Here is a 23084-nt window from a genome sequence, read left to right on the forward strand (position 1 = left end):
TAAAACTTTGTGTTGCTATTAGTCCTGTGCTATGTGGGGAGCTTCTGTAGGCAGTAAAATAAGCTGTGAATGTGCAATAATTGGGGAAAAAGTCATAATTTCTCTTGACTATTATTGCTGTACAGTTTCAAATATACTGCTTATAGGACATGTCCTGGGAGGCATTGGAAATGTTGTAATCAAAACAACTGGAAATTTAAGTTGCCTTTTCTACCACTAACCCTAACCTCCCTCAAAAACAACAAAAAAATTACAATATCCAAATTTCAACTTCCTTAAAATAGTCAAAAATTGTATAAATTATCTCAATACTCCAAAGATGTCATATAGGAGGAGGACAGAAACGTAGCGGGTTTTGTGATGGGGCACGGAACAGCAGAAGTATGTGAAGGAAAACTTTGTAGTCCTTCGTTTGAAAGCTAATGACTGGGAATGTTGCAGATGTACCCAGTTTTACCAAAGAACCAGCATATAAAAGACTGTTCGGAGTGAAGTAGAGGAAGATTTAAAATGTCTATATTTTATTCAGTATTTGATCGTTTGATGAAAATCCTAATCAGCAGTTCTCAATCAGCTTTTCATAGAGGGAATTTGATAACAATTAATTTGTACAGTTAATCCACATAGTTAATCCCTCCCATTTGGGGACTTCACTCAGTTTGATTCATGCTCTTCAGCTTTTGTGATATCATTGGTGTTTTTGAAGTAGCTATGATCTCAGTAATACCTCTGGCTTAATTTAGAAATATTTGTGCTTTCTAGTAAAGCTTTTTTGTGTGTCTTTTAGCATCTATCCCTAAATGTACTTGATTGATTTTTTACTGACAAACACTGAAAATACATACCATGAGGAAAAACATAAATTTTAAATCTTCATAAACTTCTAAGACCTTTTCTGTTAGCCACTTTCCCCAGATCAGCACAGACCCATATTCCTTTTTCTTCCTTTGGGCTTCAGCAGTACAATTTTAAATCTAACTAGTTTGAGTTCTGCCAGATAAAAGCAGAAGACAAATTAACCAACAACAACAACAATGAAGTTTTATTTAGCAAAGTGAAAATTTTGTCTGTGCTGTAGCCAGAGTGCATGTGGTACTGTTGATCATTGAAGAGATGTGCATTTGGTGCTGAGCCTTTTAGACTGCATGTGGCAGTGTAACTGGAAACAAGTGCAAGTTGTGGAATACCTGTACTTTTTCATGAAGCTTTGGTCATGTGCTGTACGTATGTTCATTTATTTGCTTTATAACTTGAACAAAATCCAGGCTGACTAAACAGTGGTGCACTTTGAGTGATGTGTAAAAATGGTGCTTTGTAGAGCAAATTGATTGCAGTAGTCTGCTCCCTAGAATACTGGTGCGTACGTGTGGGATCACCAGTAGATCCTTCCAACTGAGGAAGGGGATTAAATTTTCAAATGCCTTTCTTTTGAAAATACGTGTTGCTGATAGAATAACTGGCTTTTCACTTGTTTTCTTAAAGCATTCCGATATCCCTTTCTCCATACTGAGAATGGGAAGAGATGAAAATTTGGGCATTGCAATGGATGAGTGCTTCTTTTCTTTATGGCCGTATCTGTCAGTTTCAAACAAGGCAAATGATACTCCCTGGGGACTGCCATTTTCTTCTAGAAGAGGAAAGCAGTAAGCAACATCAGTTAAAATCAATGAAAAAAACACCAGACTGCAAATATTGAAGTTTTTCAGTGTGTGTGTTTTGAATGACTGTAATTCTTGAACTTGAGTTTAGTTAGTGCTGTCAGGAAACTTCAGATGCAGATGTATTTCTGGTGGGTTGCTATTTGCAGGCCATTCTTTGTCTATTCCGCTTGACACCCCTTGAGTTCAGTTCACAGTCCCATTTCAGCACTGCCTTGCACTAGCAGCCTGTATTGACTTTTAGTAGTCACTGTGTATATTTGATGTTGACTTTGAAACTTCCTTTGAAGGTGTAGAATATACTTGCTCAGTGTTTTAACTTTGATAGATTCATGCTGTGGATTCTAATTATTGCCTATTATTAAGTACTACTTAAGAAGTAGCAGTAGCATCATAGATAAGGTAGGCATGGAGTCAGAGGAATTCAAAGCCTAATCTGCTGTATGTTTTAATTGAACTGATGTGTTTCTGGCTTTCAGTCATTGGCCTAATATGAGGGAGACAGGCTGCAGAAGCACTAAGCACCAGAGGACATCTGTCCTCCTGTACTGCACCACCCAAAGTCTTCCCTGTTGCATCTCCCTGCCCTTGGGTGGGATGAGAACAGCTCCAGGCTTTAGCACTTCAGCTGTGGGCTCTGACTAATGTGATGCTTCTAGAGAAATGCACTTCAGTGTAGCTGGGGCAATCATTAGTGACCTGTTTCAAAGTCAAAAGCAGGTGAACACGCTGCCTAGCACCTTTAGTCAAATCTGCTGTGCTAGGTCATGTAAAAGGACTAGACTAAAAGCAGATTTCTCTTCAATGGGATGACAGTCTTAAAAGAATATATTCTGTGGATGGGTACAGGCAGAATACACAGAAATGAGTCCGTTTTGCTCAGCAGGGTAGGGCAGTAGCAGAGTTGGCTTGTTTGTTTTTATGACAGATAGGTGAGACAGTAAGAGTTCGCTGTACATATCTAGATCAGCAGCTCATTACCTTCCTTATCTATTGAAGGTAAATTTTTAACTTCCGGTTAACCTTGTCACCTAAAAGTTTGTAAATAGGCTTATCCTGGCATGGTTGTAACTACATATAAGTAGTTTTGGGCTTAGCTGTTACTGTGGCAGCAAAATCACTGGTGTGGACATAGTGTTGAGGTTTGGGTTATGGAGTTCTGCAGCTGTTTAACAAAGTTAAAAGCTGTTTAACAAATCTTCCTGTTCTATGGTACAGCTTAACAAAGAGTTCACATGTTTAATGATAGATGCATTAAGATAAACCTCAGAGAGCTGATCTTTTAATTTAAGTGTAGCTTCAGACCAGTATCTTTTTATTCAAGTGACAAGCTAACTCTTATCAAGTCTGAATCTCCTGGCCACGCAACATCCTGTGTTTTGATTACTATTTTGGAAGGTAATTTACTTGTTAGAACAAGTTCCACTTCCCTCTTACAGAGTGGCATCTTAATTGTATATAGAAGTCTAAATTTGATTTTTTGACACACATTTCTTTGTACTAATCCTCAGTTCATATTTCAAATGCATACAGGTTTGCTATTTCACAAGATAATTATCAGGTAAGTGTATGAAAAAGGTAGAAAAACAAGTCAGTGGACTGACAGACAGTCTTCTACTGTCCGTCCATAGCAGATAGTAGTCTGATCGGGTTCAAAATTACTACCTCACCTTTTTAAAAAAAATGCTTCATTCTACTTCTCTAAAATAGTACACGTCTTTATGTCCAGGCAATAGTGCACTGTCCAAAATTAGGAGCAGTGATGCCGGGACCTTCCAAAGCATCCTGTTTTAAAAACAAATAATAACTATCACAGATTCAAGTCACGTGCAGTTGAACTTTGTATGTGCAGACAATCATCTTCTGTGCATGTGGAAAATATACTTCAGCATTTCATGAAAATAGGCAGACAAGATAGATGTGTGGATGTGTTAGGAGTTGTGTGTGTGTTTGTTTCAAGTGGCCATTTTGAAATGGAAATCTTAGTTTATGGAATTAGAAACCAATGTAGCTTTTCTACTTCAGTATCAAGCACAGCATCAAGGAGTATTTGGAAGAAATGAAATATTAAATTTTTTTGATATCAGAGTGGAACATTTCACTTTTTAATGAAAATGTTGTATTAAAATAACTGCGTCTTCCTTTTTCATTTCTGAAGGGAGAAGTTATGAAAGAGTAAGTTCTGGAAATTAAACATATTGCAGTTTTGAGAAGTCCATTAGAAGCTGTCGAAATAGCTTGTAGGTTCACCTTCTGTCTGTTCAAAAAAATAAAAAAAGAGGCTCTTAGTGGAGAAATGTAATATCCTTATAAGGACTGAAACCTCTATTGTCCTAAACTGTCATTCTGAGGCATATTAGTTTAATGTGCCAAGTGTTGTATTTGTATCCTTAAAAGCTAAAAGCTCTGGCTTTCTATGATTTGATTCTGAGATCAGTAAGTGCATGGGGACGGTGAGATCATAGGCAGCTAACCTGCGTGTCAGTATGACCAAAGGGGTGCTGGTCATCCATGTGGTGTGGGACTGCATGCTATGATAACACAGCTATTTTATGTAGGGCTTTTATTGACGGATCTTATGAAGCATTGCAGAGTTCAGAATGCAGGAGCTGAGGCAGATTTAAAGCACTCTAGCTGCTATACACAAATAGATAATCAGAAGGAACCTGATTTACACATCTCTGACAGCCTGTTCTCCAGTACAAAAATCATTACCAAAAGACAAAAACATTTTGTTTCAAAATTCTCAGACTAAATAGATTTAGGATCCTCCAGGATATGTAATGTAATTGAAGGTAAGAGGAGGTAATAATAAGAAATCAGTTTTTATGTTGGATGTAGTGGTGTTGTTTAAGCCTATACTGAGAAATATTCCTGTCTGTCCAATACCAGGCACATCAAATACAACTACTAGGCGACAAAACCTGAACAAACCTGTTCTTAACACATTATGTTGTTGAGCTGTCGAGCCCTTTCTCCGGGCTGTGCGAATGTCAAGAATTTACATGAGTTAGAAAACAGTTGGTAATTTCATGAAAGAAGACTCTCCTGGGGTTTATTAATCATACAGACATCCCATCTGGCTCAAACTCTACATTACTAATAGGAAGTATTTCTGTTTGCTTGTCCTGTTATTAAACTTTTACTGTTCTAAACTCCTGTTAGGGACAGGAAAATGTGGTGGATAAGCCAGTTAGTCATCCAGCAGTCATCTTTCTGTGCTGGGAATTTGTTCTGAGAACTGTAGGAGTTGTTACCTGGCTTTTACTCTGAGAAATCTAGTTTTGAGAGAGGAACAGCAACAGACCCTGAAGATAGACACTGGGACTATTTCATAATGGCACAAAGAGAATTGCTAACTGTCATAAGTGTAATTACATTAGTGTTACCCAAAAGCTCAGATACTGAGCTGTAAACATGGGGTAAGGTCTGTTCTGTCCTATACAGGGTTAAGACATCAGGAAGTTCTCTTGCTGGCAGGGGGGAGAGCCCAAACAGTCCCAGACACATGGTTTGCTTTGCCTTGTATTTCCTTCTCCTATTTTTCCCAAGTTCTTTCTATCTACTGTCCTAATCTCTTCCCAAATAAACAGCCCAGTCCTGTTTCCCTTTCCCAACTGACCTTGGTTCTGTTGACTTTATACCTTTATTTGATGTCAGTGATAGAGTTGCCCTGGTAAATTCTGTTAAAGTGCTGTTCTCTGTCTGTTATCTATAGTGCCTGCCCTTTCTTGTGTTGCTATCTTCTTAGCGGTGCCACAGGACAGGGCGAGCCATCTGTGTATGTGCTACTCCTCCTGTGTTATCTGTAGCATCTTGCACTTGTTCCTGCTATATTGTTAGAGGCACCACGAGCCTGGGTGGGCCCCCTGCTCACCAGCCTAACATACAGAAAGTCTTTTAGTTTATAGCTGTTTGTGTTGCGGCCCCAGAAAAGGTTCTAGAATAATATAGTTTATGTATACTTCAATGTTTACATAACTATAAATATTGCTAGAGAGTTCTTAGTCTTCGTTTCAGAATAACCCCAGGTGTTTGCTTTGGAGGTAAAGTGACTTGGTAGCTGGAACAGGGTAGACTTGCTGGGGGGGGCGATGTAGTTTTAGGGAACAAATGTGAAACAAACAAAAAAGTATTTTCCAAAATTGCTTCACCCAAAGCAGAATCTCCAGAATTTACAAAATTTGCTCACAGGCAGCAAGTAAACCAGAAATTAGAATTGACAGAGCCTGTCAAGCAGGCTGCTAAGGAAGCGCAGCTCTGTGTCTGCTCTGTTTCTCTCCCTTTAGCCTTCTTGGAAGGGACCTGTCAAATTCAGCTTTCCATCCACAAAAGAAGCAAGTGAAATTAATGCATCTGGGGGTCTTTTGTTGCTGTTTTTGTTTTGGTAAGGGTCAAGAGGCAGCTGTTTTTTAGGCATGAACAGTTGGGCTTGAGAAGTAGACTTCTCAAATTCTAGTCTACCAGACATGTTGTAGCTCAGTGACTTGACATAGCTCATTTTAGGAAATTAACATGACAATTTAGATGCTTTGTTTTCCCTTTTGCTATGTAATTGGGCTTGTCTTGGCCCAAACTATCCAAAAAAAGTTTGAGTAAGGGAAAAGACTGCTCTGTATTGTGCTTATAAATAGAATAAATACTTTGATCTCCTTTGAGCAACTTGAAATAAAACATGGAGACAACAGAACTGATCAGGGGAACTTTCATGGTTTTACACGCCTGCCTGAAAAAAGCAAGGGAATTAAGAGGAAAGGAATAATGTGTACTGGAAGACAAATTCTATCCATGCCTCTCTTTTCCCAATATCATGGATCTATTAACTGCTTGTTTCCCCTTTTCCCCTTCTGCTTATCAAGAAGCAGAACTTTCAGAAGGTTGGTTGAATGGCTTGTATGATGGAGGAGTAGCCTGCCTTCTGTATTTTCTATGGTACCTTATATATTTGTGTAAGGTACCTTATAGGCTGAGAAACTGGTCAGTTCAGACAGCAGTACAGAGCTAACGTTTGCCCATTAAGGTAAGTCTCTACCAGATGGGGTAGAAGCTGTTTCCCCATAGTAACATGAGAGTGTGTCAGAACATGTCGCGGTACTAGCTGTGCAGCAGATAATCATGGTATTAGTTGTATTACAGATAGTCCAGACTGGAATTGTGATTCATATGTGCTTTGAATGCTAAAAAGCATTTGAAGTAATTTTTTGTTTAGAACCTAGGAGCTGCAATATGAAGTCTGCTCTCATACCCTTCCTTCAGCATCCCAGTAAGTTGTCATTCTCCTCTGTCTTACAGCAATGATTCCTGAGTGTTTGCCTTTTCAGTAATGAACTTAACGTTTCATTTTCTTGTTTCCTTTTGTACGAAGATGTTCAGGATCAGCCTCTGCTTTCTGCATGCCTTTACTTTGTTCTTATTCTCATTTCTATCCACTTACAAATAAGCAGTTAATTTTTCAGCCTTTCCATTGAGGAAAATCTCTCCATGCCTCTTAATAGGATTTTCTCTATTTTCTCTGTATTCTTTGCTTCCAGGAGATGACTCAAACAGAATGTTGGTATTCATCTTGTTTGGTGTTAATTATGTATCAGTTTTACGTTTTTCTATTCATTTCCTTGTATAACTGAGCATCTGATTTCTTCTGCTTTCTTGAAAGCATGAGCATAGACATTCTCCACAAGACTGTGGCAGCTCTTATCAAATTATCTCTTATTCCATGTACATCTGATGAAATATTAACAGTCCCATAATTTGTTATCTGCATTGGAAAGCTTCTCGCAGAGGAACATTTGGATGTATAAGGAAAATGTTATGTGAAGCAGTAATATGCTAGTTGTAGCACTGGGAGAGATGCTACCTGAGGGTTATATTTGCTTATAGTACTTAAGTGCAGATCTGTATGCATTTTAAGGTTGTTTTTAAATTGCAGTGCTCTACAAAAGGCTTCACTGCATGTATACATGTATACCTTTCAGTATAAACATGTCATTTTCAAGCTATTTCTTAACTCCAGTTTGAATGAAGGGAATTACAGGTACCAGTAGGTACATTTCATCTTTTGTGCATGAGGGGCAAGTGCCTTATTACTTTTTTTTGTGGATGAGCATGTGTGAACTGGAACGCTAAGTTAATTTACAAGTTTGGTGATGGTTGTGTAATGTGGGTACCATGGCAGTGAAACTAAATAAAAAGCCTAAGGTCTGAGTGTCATGTATTTTGGGAACTTCACTAGGTCTGGTTGTGTAAGGATCCACAGGCCAGATAATTAGATGAATGTTCCAAGAGGAAAATAAATGCTACACTAAAAGTGATAATGTCTATGTTTGCAATATCGATTTCAAGTGCTAAGGTAATACTGAGAACAAGTGATATACATTTTTTTGTTGTGGTGGCTCTTTCAGTGGTCGTACAGAGAGTGATGACTAATTTACAACAACTAATTTTCACCTCAGAAAAATTGCTACAATACAGCCCATGTTCCCCAGAGATAGTTTGAGTGCTAAATAAATAAATCTTTATAAAAATATTTCTCTATATATCAAATGCAGCTGTAGGTAAACTGTTTCATGTGTCTTAACCAAGATAGGTAGATACAAATATGAAACAGGCAGAAGTCATGAATTCATACGTGACATTATATTCATCATGTTTTGATAAGGTCTGATTATCTTAATTGTTCTTGAATCTTTCTGTACTAAAGCAGTAAGTATATAGCTCTTAAATTACTCTCTGAAATAAGCTGACGATGTTTCACATAGCTGAAACAGTTTATGCAATATAGAAAAAAAAAAACAAAAAACACTAGAAATGTTTCTGAAAGCTGGTAACAACTCATAATTCTCATCTTGAATATTTTAAACTCAGCCAAAATCTTGGGCTGGATAGAGAGTTGTACCCTCGTTGCTGATGGGGAGAAGCAGGTTGGTGTACCTGTTCTGTAAAATTTAGGTACATATGTGAGGTCTGTACTGGAGTTGATGGCATCCCAGGACAGCACGGCCTGGCTGGGCACTGAGGCCAGGCAAGACTGTGTGGGTCTGAGGCTGGAAGCCCCAAGGATGGGGCCAGCATGGCCTCACCAGGCAGCTATCCCCACTGCCCCAAAGGCCCCTGGGGAGAAAGTTTCTCCCATATCCGCTCTGAACCTCCCTTAGTACAGCTGAGCCTCCTCGTGTCTCTGACTCCATCCTCTCCACCATGTCCCACAGGTACCAGGGTGCTGTCACCCCTGGAGCCGGCTGGGCTAGCCCCAGTCCCCAGCCTCTCCTTGCAGGGCTACTGCTCCATCCTCCATCATGGTGGGGGAGCTGAGCTCACACTGAGCTCGCCCCAGTTTATCTATGTCTTTGCTACATGGGGAGGCCCAAAAAAAGTCATGGTATCTAGACATGGTCTCATGAGTGCTGTGTTTTGGGAGCTAATCCCATTTTCCAGGCTGTGCTCCTGCAGCCCAGCTGCTGGTTCATGCATGGCTCCCTGTGCACCAGGCTCTCATGAGCTGCTCCCCAGCCTGGCCATGCTGGCTACTGTTGCAAGGGGTTATGGACTTTGCATTTGTCCCCACAGCATGTCACAAAATTCCTGTTGGCCTGTTCCTTCAGCCTGTCTTGGTCTCAGAGTGGCAGCCCTGACACTCCCAGATGGGATGTCCATCCACCACACACACACACTCTTAGTGTCACCTGCAAGCCTGGTGAGGTTGCACTGCATCACATCCTCCAAATTATTGATAAAGGGCTTTTTGTTTGTTTGTTTGTTTTAAAAAAAAAAAAATGAATTACTATTGTCTGCTTTTGACTTCCATGTAACTGTTTTTCAGCTGTTGGGAAACAGTCCAATCCTTTTGCTCTAATTTCAGGCTATTAGGCTGCAGATACTTTTCTGTGCGTCATGATAATGATGCAGACTTAGCCCTTGATCCATGCAGCAACTGTGTACTGGATTAATCTATGTAAATACTCTTCAGTGAGTCGGTGCTCTGACTTCTGGTAGTGCAGTTTCACCACAGTCACAATAATGGCCTAAAACAGCAGAGCACTGCAGTTTATTTAACTAAATGCTGGAGAGACAAGAGGGGAACAAAAGGGAAGGTCTAATTTGGGGCAGGGGAAGAGGAGAAGGTTACAGCTGAGAGTTAGTGGCACGTGGATGAGGATTTGTTATGGACTTCTCTGGTCTGACCTTTTGTCAAGAGCTGATGGCTTGAGGGGATGGGAAAGGCGTTTATTGGCAGTGCCCAGTATTTTGGAAAGCTCAGTGCCCTGCACTTCATGAATTGTTACAACATCTAGCTTACTAAGTCTCTCATCAACTGATATCAGTAGTTTTTATAATTGATTTATTTGGTGGTTTTGCAAGCTGTGACTAGTTTCGAGCTTCAGTTACCACCTACTTAACCTACTTGTGTAATGGTCACAAATCCACTGATACTGCGTACCTCCGTACCTCACTGTCTTTTTCTTTTTTTTTTCCAAAAAAAAACAATACCGGGGGAGGGGAATTAAAAAAAAAATTGCTTCAAAAGAATGCAGTTAAAGAAAAGAAAATGCAATTAAGGAAAGCAATGCACTTTGAAAATACTTCTGAAATTCCACTTTGCAGTGCCATCCTGTATTCCTATTGCAACTAAAACTTCTTACCAGTAAGGATATATTCCCCTTTGCCTCCTAATTTCTGAAATGTGCTATAGTAAGGATGCAGCATTGTGGAATGAATATAGAATCATTCTGCAGAGGGGAAAAACTGCTGTTGTATTGCTGTCATTTTTTGTTTGTTTGATTTGTTTCTTTGCTTGTTGAAAAACATCCTGGATAAGTCTGCCTGCTTGGTCAGAACTAAATACCTCAACACTTGTGGTGGTGTGGACAAATGTTTGGTCCTTACTGACTTCAACTGCAGAATAAAACTTAAAAGAATTGGAGTGGAGATTGCAAGTCCAAAATGTGGGGAAAAAATAAAAATAAAATGACGTACTGGCTGTACCTCGTACCATGTTCTTCTAGGTAGTTTAATGAGGACCCTGCCCTAGAAACGCGAGAAATCAGGTTGCAGTCACAGAGCCATCTCTATTGCCATCTCAGCCTGTGTCAGCTGAGTTTTCCAGATCTTCTTCCAATGGATGGCTAGTGTGAGAGGCAGAAGTGGGCTGAAATCTTGCAGCCTTGAGTAAAGGGAAGATTGTAAAAAGGTACAAGGAAGAAATCCAGCCCCAGTTAGTTGGGATAGGAGTGTCAGCATGGTGCATGCCAGCTGCACAGGTCAGTCTCAAGTGACATGCTAAGAGACATCACAGACAGTTTTGTAAACAAATGTGTGCCTGGAGATGTGTAGGAGCCCCAGCAAGCTTAGTGTCTTCTGATATGCAATAATATACTTCATAAAGTTGTTTGTATTAAAGAAGGGAGAAGAAATCGTGTTGAAACAGTGACTTGAGTCACCTTGATATTAATCACTTCATATGGATGTGGTGTGCTGCATAGCACTGTGCTTATTCTTTATTTGCATTACTCCTGCTGAGATTGGGAACTTCAGTGGCAGCACCACTAAGTAGTGCCAGGTACGTAACAAACATGTAGGAGACACAGTCCTTACCATGAATAATTTATAATCTAATTAGAAGCAAACCTTATCAAATAGCTGTTTAAAGAACCGCAGGAAGAAGTGGAGAACAAAAGCGTGATTGTATCATGCAGTTGCGGGAGCCTCGTTGTTCGCCCTGTTTGGCTTAGGAGTTCTTGGAAGCTGTAACAAGTAATAAGTAGACTAGGAAGAAAAAAATTGACACTGAGTGGGATGAGTTGCTATATAACAGTATTCTTTGTAAGAGTAGTATTTCCACAAATTGCTTTCTTTTTTTTTTTTCCTTTCCCTTTTATGACATTAGTCAAATTATGCATGAACTTCAGAGGCTGCTACTAATTCTGCATAAGATCAAAGAAATACATTATATTTTTTGGTACAGCTCTGCAATGCTTTTCTAAGTGCAAATACTTCAGCTTTCTTTCTGGCTATTGTCAGTAATGAACAATCACAGGACGGTTTGGGTTGAAAGGGATATTAAAGACCTTCCATTTCCAACCCCTCTGCTAGATCAGGTTGCCCAAAGCCCCATCCAACCTGGCCTTGAACACTTCCAGGGATGGGACATCCACAGCTTCTCTGGGCAGCCTGTTCATGTGCCTCACTGCCCTCTGAATAAATTTCCTCCTAACCTCTAATCTAAATCTCCCCTCTATTAGTTTAAAACTGTACCCCTTGTCCTATCATTATCTGCCCAAGTAAAACGTTGCTCTCCATCTTTTTTATAAGTCCCCTTTAAGTATTGAAAAGCTACAATAAGGTCACCCCTGTGCTTTTTCTTCCTCAGGCTGAACATCCCTGGCTCTCTCAGCCTTTCTTCATAGGAGAGGTGCTCTAGACCTCTGATCATCCTCGTGGCCCTCCACTGGACCTGCTCTAACAGATCCACATCTTTCTTGAGTTCTTCCACGTTACCTTGTGATGTAACATGTTTCGTCTTAAAGGGATATTTCACTAACACAAAACATATGTGATTATTTTCTTTAAGAAGTAGCAATTAGTGACTCTCCTTAGAAAAACGCATTGGAGCGTCACTGATTTGTCCCTCATGGAGATTAAATCCAAACTGCTAATATCACCTAATATCACAGATTGTCTGAAGAAACAACATATATTTTTCATGCTGGCAATAAGGAAATAATTTTTCAGTCTATCTACTAGAGTCCATTTGACTTCTTTGTTAGGTGTCTGAAGAAGATGTACCTTTGGAGAAACATAGACATCTTGAGTGGCAAGCTTTAGGCTTTATTTTTTTGTTCTGAAATGCAGATCTTGGTAACAGTTGCTGAATTGTAACATAGGGGCTGTATGGGATCCATTTCCATATGACTTAGAATGCTGTTATGTTGATTTCCGTCCTGTATACGTACACAGATGTCAATGGAAGATGAATTGATCTGAAAATAGAGCATCTTCAACATTAATGTCAGCTGTGTTCAGTTTCATAATGCTACACTTCAATACTACATCTGCATTTCTTTCTTCACTAGTTTAGTTACTAAGAACATGCTATTGGCTCCTCCGCTAGTAATTCAGTGTTGGACACCAAAGCAGTTTGGCAGCATCTGCCTTGATGCTTTCATCATGTATCTGCTGTCAAGACAGATATTTTCAGGAAAAACTCTTAAAATGCCTACAGAACACACTCAAGTCATAGCTTACTTGGGAAAGAAACAAGCAAATATATCATACAAATCCCTCAGTTTTAAAGGGAAATAGTGATTTTAAGGCCAGGCTGGATGGGGCCTTGGCCAACCTGATCTAGTGGGTGGCACCCCTGTCTGTGGCAGGGGGTTGGAGTTAGATGATCTTTAAGGTCCCTTCCAACCCAAGCCATTCCATTTTGTTTGTTTGTTTGTTTTTTATACCTATTTTGCTTGCTATGTATCAGGCAAGAGAAAGCTGAAGTTGAGTGAATTTATCTAAAATTGACCTAGAGCATGACCAGCTTTGGATGGTTCAAGTTAGGATGAATGCTGTCATAAAAGACTTGGTTAACTATATGAACCACACTTCTTTTCTTTCTCTGAAATTTATAGCTTCATTTGGCTGGAATTAGCCAGATGTTAGGCTTCAGAAAATGCAAGGACAGTTCTTCATGGGGAGGGTTGTGCGTTGTTCATGGCTTCCTAGTTTTTGTTTAGTCAAACATGGGGTCTCAGCTATGTTCTGTGCTGGACCAAATAGTTTGTTTTTTCTTATCTCTCGTGTTGGGATGGCTAGGGAAGAAGCAGACCATAGATATCAGCTTGTTCTGAATGATACTAGTATTTGGAGTATGGAGGCAAACTTTCATCTTCCTTCAACTTTTTCTGTCTTATCACCCTCACCCTGTGACTTTTGCTGAAATGAACTGTGCAATAGTTAAAGCAACATAGCCCAGTTCTGACTTGTAACCTAACTGTAAAGCACTGTGGTTTGTTATTGCATCCATTTCTTCAGGAAATTCATACTTTTAGATGTGCTTTACTGTTCAGTAAGGAAAGATGTGCCTGGCAAATGAGTAAAATGATTACCACTGAGTAATGTGGTAAGTCATACAATAATTTTCAAATGAACTCTTTCTTTTCTTTTTTTTTAATTAAGACACCAAAGCATCAGGGCTGCTGTTCTTATTAATTATTTCTTGTACAAAATAGTCTAGTTTTTCTGCATGCTTGTGCATTAAATAAAATATGCAGTAATAAAAATAAGTGTAGAAAATAACCTTACCTGCAGATTTCCTGTTTTCTTTAGTTAGCTTTTAATTAGAATTCTTGTTACAGAATTAATAGAATAATTTATTCCTTTTAAAGTGTGTAACATAATGAAGCACTGTGCGGTGTCTGTCCCTGGTTAACAAATGATGCCCACAGCAGCATATGATGAATATTAGTTGAGTAGTTTAATACACTACTAAAGAGGCTTACAAGCTACTGTGAGGTGTAGAAAGTAGGATAGAAGCTTATCTGTAACTTAACATAACCCATGTGGGAATAATACTTAGCATTTCTGTCAAACTTTCCATTTGAGGATTTTGAAGTGCTTTGCAATACAAATGACGAATTAATCCTCAGAATAGTCCTTAATGTTTTTATTTTCCCTCTTAGTTCTCTTTCATATGCAGAACCTAGATTTTTGTTTCAAATTTTTTGTGTGTGGGCAAGAAATGAATTATTTGTAAGATCCTGAAATGCTGAGGCATAGCAGCAGTTTGCTCACGTATCCTTTTAATGCAGAGCAGTAAGTACAGAAGCCTATAAAATATTTCATGATATGATGTGCATATTTAATATTAACAGAGAATCCTGTAAATCAGTTTGGCTAGCCTTATCCTGTTGGCGCTGTAAGAGCTCTAGGTGTTTCCACCCGGGGACTGTGCTGCATGCCCTGTGCTGTGGGTAGTGGTTTCAGAAGTACTTTGGAGACTTTGAGTGGTTTCAGAAGTACTTCAGAGTTCTCAGTCCCTCGCTCCTGTGACAAGGCAAATGAAGACATGAGTTAAACAGCCTTCACCTAAATGTTCCCAAAATCTCTAGCTGCTTCTTTTTGGAAAACGGGAGCCTGGAATTGTTACTGGCCCATTAGCTAACAGAGAAATCTCCTTTGGGGTTTACTTGGCTGGAGTGAGAGTCCTGTCACGAAGTACTAGTAGAAGCTCCAGCCTGAATGCACTTCAGAGCATGCTTGTCATCCACCTGCTAGATGAGGAGCAGGCACACTTTGCAGGGACTGTTAAACGCGCGGTGACAGTGTGTAGCTTGCTTTTAACTTGGGATGATGCCATTAGGTAATGAGGTTATAAACACCAGGAACCTGTCAAGCTCCTGATTTGCAATAATCTTCCTGCTGACAGATAAGAAGTGGTGATATATATATAAATATATATATGTAAAGTTTCATAGCGACAGGATTTACTTTACATGTCTTGAAGGAGAAAAACAAATTTCTGTTGCTAGTGGAGAAAGGGAGTATATTGTCATTTGTGTCTTGTTTTGTCAGATTCAAAGAAAAATGTAAACAATATCCAGTGAGATTACCTTTCTTTGGATATGTGAGATTTTTTTTGCAGCTTAGTTTCTGGAATAAGAAATAGTAACTGAAAATGAAGAGCTTAGAATAAAATTAATTCTGTCGACTGTGACAGAATTTTTTAATTTCAAATCAAACTGGAAATGATTCTACCTACAGAAAACAAGATCTGAATACTAACTGATTAGTTGATTTCTCTGTCTAGTTTTCTAATGAATCTTGGCCTTCAGTCAGGAAGCTAACTCTGAGATTATGTTTTGTGAAGAGCTGCTTATAAAGTAACATTCTTAGCAGTTTAGCATAAAGGTAGACATAGTGTAACTTAAAAAACAAAACAAAACAAAAAAACAACAAAAAAAAACATATCACTCCTTAGTCATACCTACATGTCTCCTGAGATTAGGTTATGAACCAATTAGCAAAGAATTAACTACAGCTGAGCACCCTACATTCTAGAGTATCCACTCTGGAGCAAGTATGAGCAGGGTAAAAAGCTGAAAATACAGATATAAAATACTTCAAAATCCATTTTTTTTTTCCTGAGGAAATTCAAGACAGTTATTAGTAACTGAAACACTTCCAGATGGAAAAGACAATGTGTTACGATTACCTGCAGAACTGCAAGAAAAGATTGGTAGTAATTCAAACCTTTTATTGCAAAGTAATAATAGTGAATAATGACAAAAGTAACATGCTCTGAAACAAAAGTAACTGCCAAGTGATTTCACAATGTAGTTGTGCTTCCTAATCCTAGGGAAGGAAAAAAAAAAGCATTCTGTACTGAGATCTTCAGAAAAATCCTATTACTTCATGTTTCCAAGATGTAGATCATTCAAGACAAGGTCAATAAACTCAGCAAATAACTTGTGTTTCTTTAGAAGTCTTAATAGTACACTAAAGACCATTATGAAGATGGTGAAACACAGATGTAGTGCTTCCAGTAACTTCCAAAAACACAGGCTATGTGTTGCCAAAAATTACTCACTGTGATAAACAGCAAATTCTGTAAAAGCATATGAAAAGGAGCTCATATATGCTGCATCATTTTATGAAAGCTGATGGTGAATCAGCTTAAGATCATACCATTTTTTTCACAGAGAAATCCTGATTAGTGACCTTGTAATACCTTCAAAGGTACCATTATGCTTACTAATAATAAATTTTCCAGAATGACTGAAGTTTTTCAGCTGTATTGCAAGTACTTGAGGACAGTGAAAACAGCTGAGAATACATCTGCCTTATTTAGATGCAGTTGCCTAACAGTAATGGGAATGGAAAATAAGAAAGTAAGGCTTCCTGAAGCTTGAGTTTTTGCTAGTGGTTAATATAATACTGCCTGCAAAGCAAAGCAATCAGCTTTGCTCTGCAGGTTGTGTTATGGTCACAAACGTCATTCACTGGAGGCCTGGTGGTGGATTCACTGTTACCAGCCAAGCACCATGCAGTTGCTTGCTCACCTAGTGAGAAAACTGATGGGTCAAGATCAAGGAGGTTTAGTAGGTGAAGGAAGGGAGGTGAGGCAGGGATGAGAGAGATGAGAGATACAAAGGCCACTACCTGCATGCAGACATGAGTGTGATCTTACCTGGTGTGGAACATGCCTTTGGCTAGCCTGGGTCACCTGTGTCCCCTCCCAATCCCTCACCCACCCCAGCCTATGTCTGGTGGGGAGGGAAGAAGGACGAGAGTGGGAGAAAACGAGAAAGCCTTGATGTTACATAAGCACTGATCATCAATAGCCAAAACATTGGTGTGCTCTCAATCTATTATAGCCACAAATTCAAAACACAGCACCATGCAGCCTGCTATGAAGAATGCTAACACCAGACAGATGTGGAGCTTAGTGATATGGTTTAGTGGAGGACCTGTTAGTGTTAGGTCAAAAGTTGGACTAGGTGATCTTGGAGGTCTCTTCCAACCTAGATGATTCTGTGATTCTGACCCAATGGAGGTATCAACCATGCGAATCCATTTGAACAAGAAGAAAGCTTAAGTGGAACATGTTTAGAAATTTCTTAGTAATGTTAGGAGGGATTTCCTTCATTACCCTTAACTGATACTCTAAACGAATGGAGAAGCTTTAGTTACAGCAATAGGAAGGAGAAAAGATTCAGGCAGACTAGGATGAGTGAACATGTAGCTCTCTCTGTTAAGGAACAATTTAAAAGGTGAGAAAAACATGTAAAAGGCTCAGCATAGACTGAGAAAATCTCTTTAATCTAGCAATTAGAGTTTAATAGAACAGACAAGCAAAGTGTTATGTTTTCTTATTTTTTTTCATGTTAGAGTTTCTCAAGGGTCTTCCTCCCTTGGGTGTCCAGTACCATTTTAGCCTTCTGCTTCCCTCTCATCTTGACATGGTTTAAAAGACTCTGTTGAAGGTCAAGATGGTACTATTTCATGCTGTGAGATTTTTTTTCTTTAATATCGCAGTTCTAAAAGGTGCTTGAATTCTTTTCCTGACATCCTTTCTGACATCTCCCCAGCTTACATCTTAACAGCTGAAAATAGATCTTATTAAGTTCTTATTTTCACTTCACCTGGTACCGCAGTAGTTTGCATCTAAATACCATTACTGAGCTGATTCAGCATCACTCGTTTTCTGGCAACGTTTCACGCCTGAACTCTTGGGTACTCCTGTTTGAATAAAACTGTATTTTGCACATTTCAAGTGGTTTACGTGTCCTTTTCAGACATTGTGTTAGAGTGCTTAGAAGATGGCAGTAGCTGTAATACCAACAAATGGGAATGTGTGGTCATCATCCTTTGGTTGGTCAGCATTGTAGCTCTAGTAAAGGTCTTTATTTCTGCTTCTGGAGAACAAACCTTTTTGGTTTTAATTATTTTTATGTATTATTATGTTGAAGTGGTTGATAAAATTATCTTTCCCTTGCTATAAAGGAAGCAAAAAATAAATAAATAATCAGAGGTTCTTCCATGAATAGCATCAGACCCTCAATTTTTTCTTCAGTCTTTGCTGATGCCAATTATAACAGCACACTTAGTTATTCCCCAACAAAGGTGGGGTGGCATTTTGATATTTTCTGAATTTATAAGTCAAAATCATTGTTTCGTTTCTTTTCTGAAGGTGTAAAAGCAGCCAGCTTACTAGTGAAAAAGTGCTAGATAGTCAAGCATTTGGCTGTGGCTTTTAATTCTGAATGCCCTGTGGTAGAGCTTGATCAGAAATGGACTTGTCTGATGTAGGTGCAGGGCCTCTCAGTGAGCTGTCAGGCTCTTCTGGATTTTCAGGTTCAATGAACATATCTCAGCAAAAGTAGAAGAACTGAGGAATGCATCTTTGCAAATGTACTTCTGCCTACTGACATCCTGGAGGAATAATAAGGAATTATTTGAAAGCACTCAGGTGAAATCATTTCATTAGTTACACTGTAGAGACGCTTGAGAGTATCTGGAATCATCTGACCAAAAGCTGTCAGATTCTTCATCATTAGGAACTTGTTGTTACCTGGACGTTCTCAGGGAAGGTGAGATTTATTTATGTCAAGTGATCAATGATACTTTTGCAAGGTGTCAGAGAGGTGATCAAAAGGCTTGATGAATTAAAAAAAATGTCTGGAGATGTCTCATGCAAACAGGTGAAAACTGTAAGGATAGATGGATTTTTGCAAGCAATTCTTAAATTTCATTGCTGAACTTCCAGTGCTAGGAGTTTGGCTTAAGCAAAGGCGTAATTATCTTTGTCTTGAGTCTATTCAGGTTGCTACTTGCTATTTTAGAACTTTTTCATTCATGTGTAAAAAAATAAAGCCGTTAACAGGTAGGAAATTCTTTTAGTGGGAAACTTAAATCCCTACAGGGGGAAAAGCATATAGAACACTGCTGATGCACTGAACTCTAGAAATTGAGATTTCCTAGTAAGTTAGAAGCACAAACCATGAATCTGTTCTCTGGCAATGTAAAGTTGGTGTGTTTTTAAGGATACTTATCTATGGGTTATTTGCACAGTAAGTAGAGTAACACTGAGTCCTAGTCACTCTTTGCTGCATAGACACATTTGACATTTGTATTTGGTTGCTAGTAGTTACACTTGTCTAGTTTGCCGAGTAGTTAATACCCAGCAAAATAGGAGGACATTTTGAGAAATAAAAGTTGATGTTCATTAATGTCTAATAATAATTATTGTTAGAAGTCTTTTAGGGTCTTTTGTGTGGGTTACCTTCCTGCCTTACTCTCTGTGAGTTGGCTGATTAGAAGGTAATCAGGGTGGCTCCTGTTAGGAGCACACATCTGCATTTACAATGCAATACAATCAAAATGTACATCAGCTGGAAAAAAATAAAAGCAACTCAGGAGATGTCTTGTAGTGCCATGTACATTGGGACTGTTTTGGCTGAACTGAACTGGTTTTGGAGCTGTTCCTGTCTTTTCTGCTTGGTATCTCTGATAATCCTGGCAAACTGATTTTGGAGAATGAAACAGGACAGAAATGATCCTCAAAACCAAAGTTCCAGTTGCAACCATGTCAGTACTGGCTTGACCAGTTAATTTTGTTATAATATGGCATCTTTACACACTTTGATTCAGATCACTTAGTTACAGCCTTGATTTAAATAAATAAATAACCCCTTCCTTGTGGTGTTCCTAGATTAAGATTAAACAAATTAAAAGAATTCTGATGTGATTTTATAAGAAAATAAGCATGTTTTTCTGTGCTTTGATAAAGCAGAGAAAATGTCAGGTTCAGTGCAGGTCAGGATTTAGCCTGCTGAAATCTCAGAGAATTTGCATTCTAATACCTAAAGCTGAGCTTGCAGATCTGGCACATGACTGCTGGGCAAAATAAATCTTTCTTGTATAATATGCAAAATTACTGGAGAACTTAATTGGTAAATTAGAAAATAGCCTTATGCTGTGGCTAAATGATCAGTTTCATATGATCCTGATCCCTCTTGCCAGGGGTTGGGAATGTCACATAGAGATAAAGGCTGCTGCTTGGCTGCCTGCTGCCAGGTCTGCGCTGGGACAAGATGCCCCCATCCCTGGAGAGCTCCTAAGCCATCCCTGAGTGAAGCTGAGTGAGGGACTTGGCTCCTGCCAGGCAATGTATCAGTGCCACCCGGGGCTGGAGGATGTTTCCACACAGCCTCTTGCTGCCTTTCAGCTGAGATCTAACACCATTCTAACTAACTTCCTGGTTGAAAGTGCTCATATTTTAAATGCAGATACTTTTTTTATTTTTTTTTTTTTAACTTGTGAAGTTGGCCCTCTAAGGACTGTAGAGTAAATTAACATTCCTGAATTTTCCTGCAGGATTGATGCGCATTTATGCTTCTATAAATGAAGAAGAAACATTTTTTCTCAGGGGCACAGCAGTACTCTAGAAAATCTGTTGTCGTTTATTATAGTCTGGTTTAATGCAGATTTTTAATTGACATAATTTCTCTATGTAATTTGAGCAAAGGAGAGGAAGGAAGAAAGTTTAGGATTACTGTTATCAACATGTCCTAGGGCCGTTGCTTTTAAACGTAGGATTATAACCGCTATTTAACAGAATTATCCTTGACACACGTGGCCTGAAGAAGAGGTCTGAAAGCAAGGGCAGTGCAGTGGTGTCACCTGACAGCCTGAAGCAGTGTCTTTGAAAAGGTCTGAAACCATCACTTCTTGTCTGGTAGATGACCTCTGGCATTCCTAGCTCTGCTCTGCTTTCTGAAAGGAGGGAGGGGAGACAACAGGAGGCAAAGCCTCTCCTCCTCTTACATAAAGCCAGGCTGCTGGTAGTGGTCCTTGGAGAAGGCTCTTCCTGTTAAAGATGCTGCTGGAAAAGGGAGATGTTGGTCCTGCTGGAGTGGCAGTGGTTCTCCACCAGGCCCAGAGAGCTGTGCTGTTGTCCTAGCTGCATGCCTGGGAGGGACAGGTTCACCCAAAACACTGCCAAAAGGCACCCTTTGGTGCTCTTGGCTGATTGTGGTAGGGAGAGGGTGTGGTGTCCTTGGTGAGTCTGCTGCCTGCTTCTGACGAGAATGCCCTCTGCTCGTATTGCAGAGCCGCTGTGCTGGGTTCCCCAAGGGTGTTTGCCAGAGCAGTATTTATTTGTGGTGCATCTCTGTATGGAAGAAGCATCTTCATAATCAAGCTTAGTTAGTTGAAAAAGTTCTTTGCTGTTTGTGCAAAATTATATGCAGAATAGCTACAGAGGCATACAGTAGCACTTATAGTCACACAAGATTATATCATAACAAACTCAAAACCTTTCCTAGATGCCTTGCTTGTCCATTCTAACTTCATTTTTCTATTAGCTGTATTGAGTTTGAACCACCTTAATTTTATGCAAGAAAATCTCTGCCAGACTGAAAATTCCTGTAAGCTGCTCTTAATTGTGATTACAAAACTTCCTGCTCTAGGATAAACAAAAACTTTTTTTTTTTAAAAAAAGAAAAAGTTTGCTTTCATTAGTTTAAGAGGTGTATTCTTAAGGGAAAGAAAACAATATTTGAATTAATGTATAACATGATAAAGTTATTTAATAAATTTCATTTTTGTTTCTATGTTGATCATAAGTGTACAGATAGCAGTAGAGGTGGATCTGACAGATGTAGAGCTCTTAGGGTAACCATGCTGCTACCATCCGGAAAACAGTGCTACTGCTATTCTTGTGTAAAATATTTCATAGTTCTGATGCACAGAACACAAATATTATTAAGCATTGTATTAAATATATTTAATATTGAGAGTATTCTTAAGACGGTATTTGCTGTGGCTTCTTGCAAAATAAACATTTTAATCCTGCTTTTGTTTCCCCGCAGATGATGAAACATGCCTGGGATAATTATAAGCGTTACGCATGGGGATTAAATGAACTGAAACCCATATCTAAGCAAGGACATTCAAGCAATTTGTTTGGTGAGTAGAGTGTATTTTTGTGCTTAGTGACGTTAGCATAAAACAGTAAATCAGCTGAAAAGATTATAGGTGATAAACACGTGTTCTTTCTAGCCTTTGTGATGCAGTGTGGTGTTTGTTACTTATGTATTGAAAATAACAGTTAATGAAGGTCATGCTGTCTACGACTCTTATAGATTCCTTTCTGAATGAGAATAAATGAAATGTCATTGCTGCATGATAAAGAAATAGTTTTGTTACATTAAACACTGCCCTACCTTAAAATTTTTCATATAAAGTGGAACTTTTTGACAGCAGATTCAGTAAGCATGAAACAAAATCTGTAAGGGGGGAGGTGGAAGGCGCTCCAGAAAAGTCCGGTACAAGAAACAAGCATCGTTACTTGGTAATCTCTACTGCCATGAAGGCAGCTGAAGCTGTCTGCAATTTATGCCCATTCCTTGAAGAAACTTGTTAATCCCTATCACTCAGGCTCCCTTAACAGGCTTTTTCTTTCATGAATATAAACATTATTTGCACCTCTAAATGTTACACAGGAGATGTTTAAATAACACCCAAGTTGTTATCAGTTTAGGACAAATATGGAGCTGAAAAGCTCCAGTAGGAGAGGCACACTGCAGAAATCCAGTGTAATGAGGCAAGACTTTTTAATGTGCAAGTGGGACAGAGCTTAGATAAACAGCAGCTGAAGGGCACCAGAATTCCAAAGTGTGAGAAAGCAGTCCTATGAGTCGTCATCTTCAGTTTTGCAGAGAAATGATCAATTAAGCAGTTTAACAGCAATCTTTGTATTCAGATAAATTCTGTTTTCCAAACAGAAAGCTGAAAAAATTAACTAATTTCTATAGCTGGGGAAAAAGTCAATATATTATTTTGGTTTTAACAGGAACTTATTTTGTTGACTGTGTGGAAAAGAGATTTTCAAGTGGGAACAGTTCCTAAAACAGCTTAAATAGAGCACTTATCAAATTC

The 23084-nt window shown here is 39.0% G+C and overlaps 1 protein-coding gene across 1 annotated transcript in view; it reads left to right on the plus strand.

Annotated features, from left to right (window-relative positions):
- The window catches only part of MAN1A1 (mannosidase alpha class 1A member 1), a 138894-nt gene that overhangs the window by 13841 nt on the left and 101969 nt on the right, over nt 1-23084 (plus strand). The window contains exon 2 of the mRNA XM_038176451.2: nt 22016-22112. Within this exon, the coding sequence (XP_038032379.2) occupies nt 22016-22112 (97 nt within the window). The remainder of the gene's footprint in view (nt 1-22015; nt 22113-23084) is intronic.

This window comes from Anas platyrhynchos, chromosome 3 (assembly GCF_047663525.1).
Source record: "Anas platyrhynchos isolate ZD024472 breed Pekin duck chromosome 3, IASCAAS_PekinDuck_T2T, whole genome shotgun sequence".
In the NCBI taxonomy this organism is placed as follows: Eukaryota; Metazoa; Chordata; class Aves; order Anseriformes; family Anatidae; genus Anas; species Anas platyrhynchos.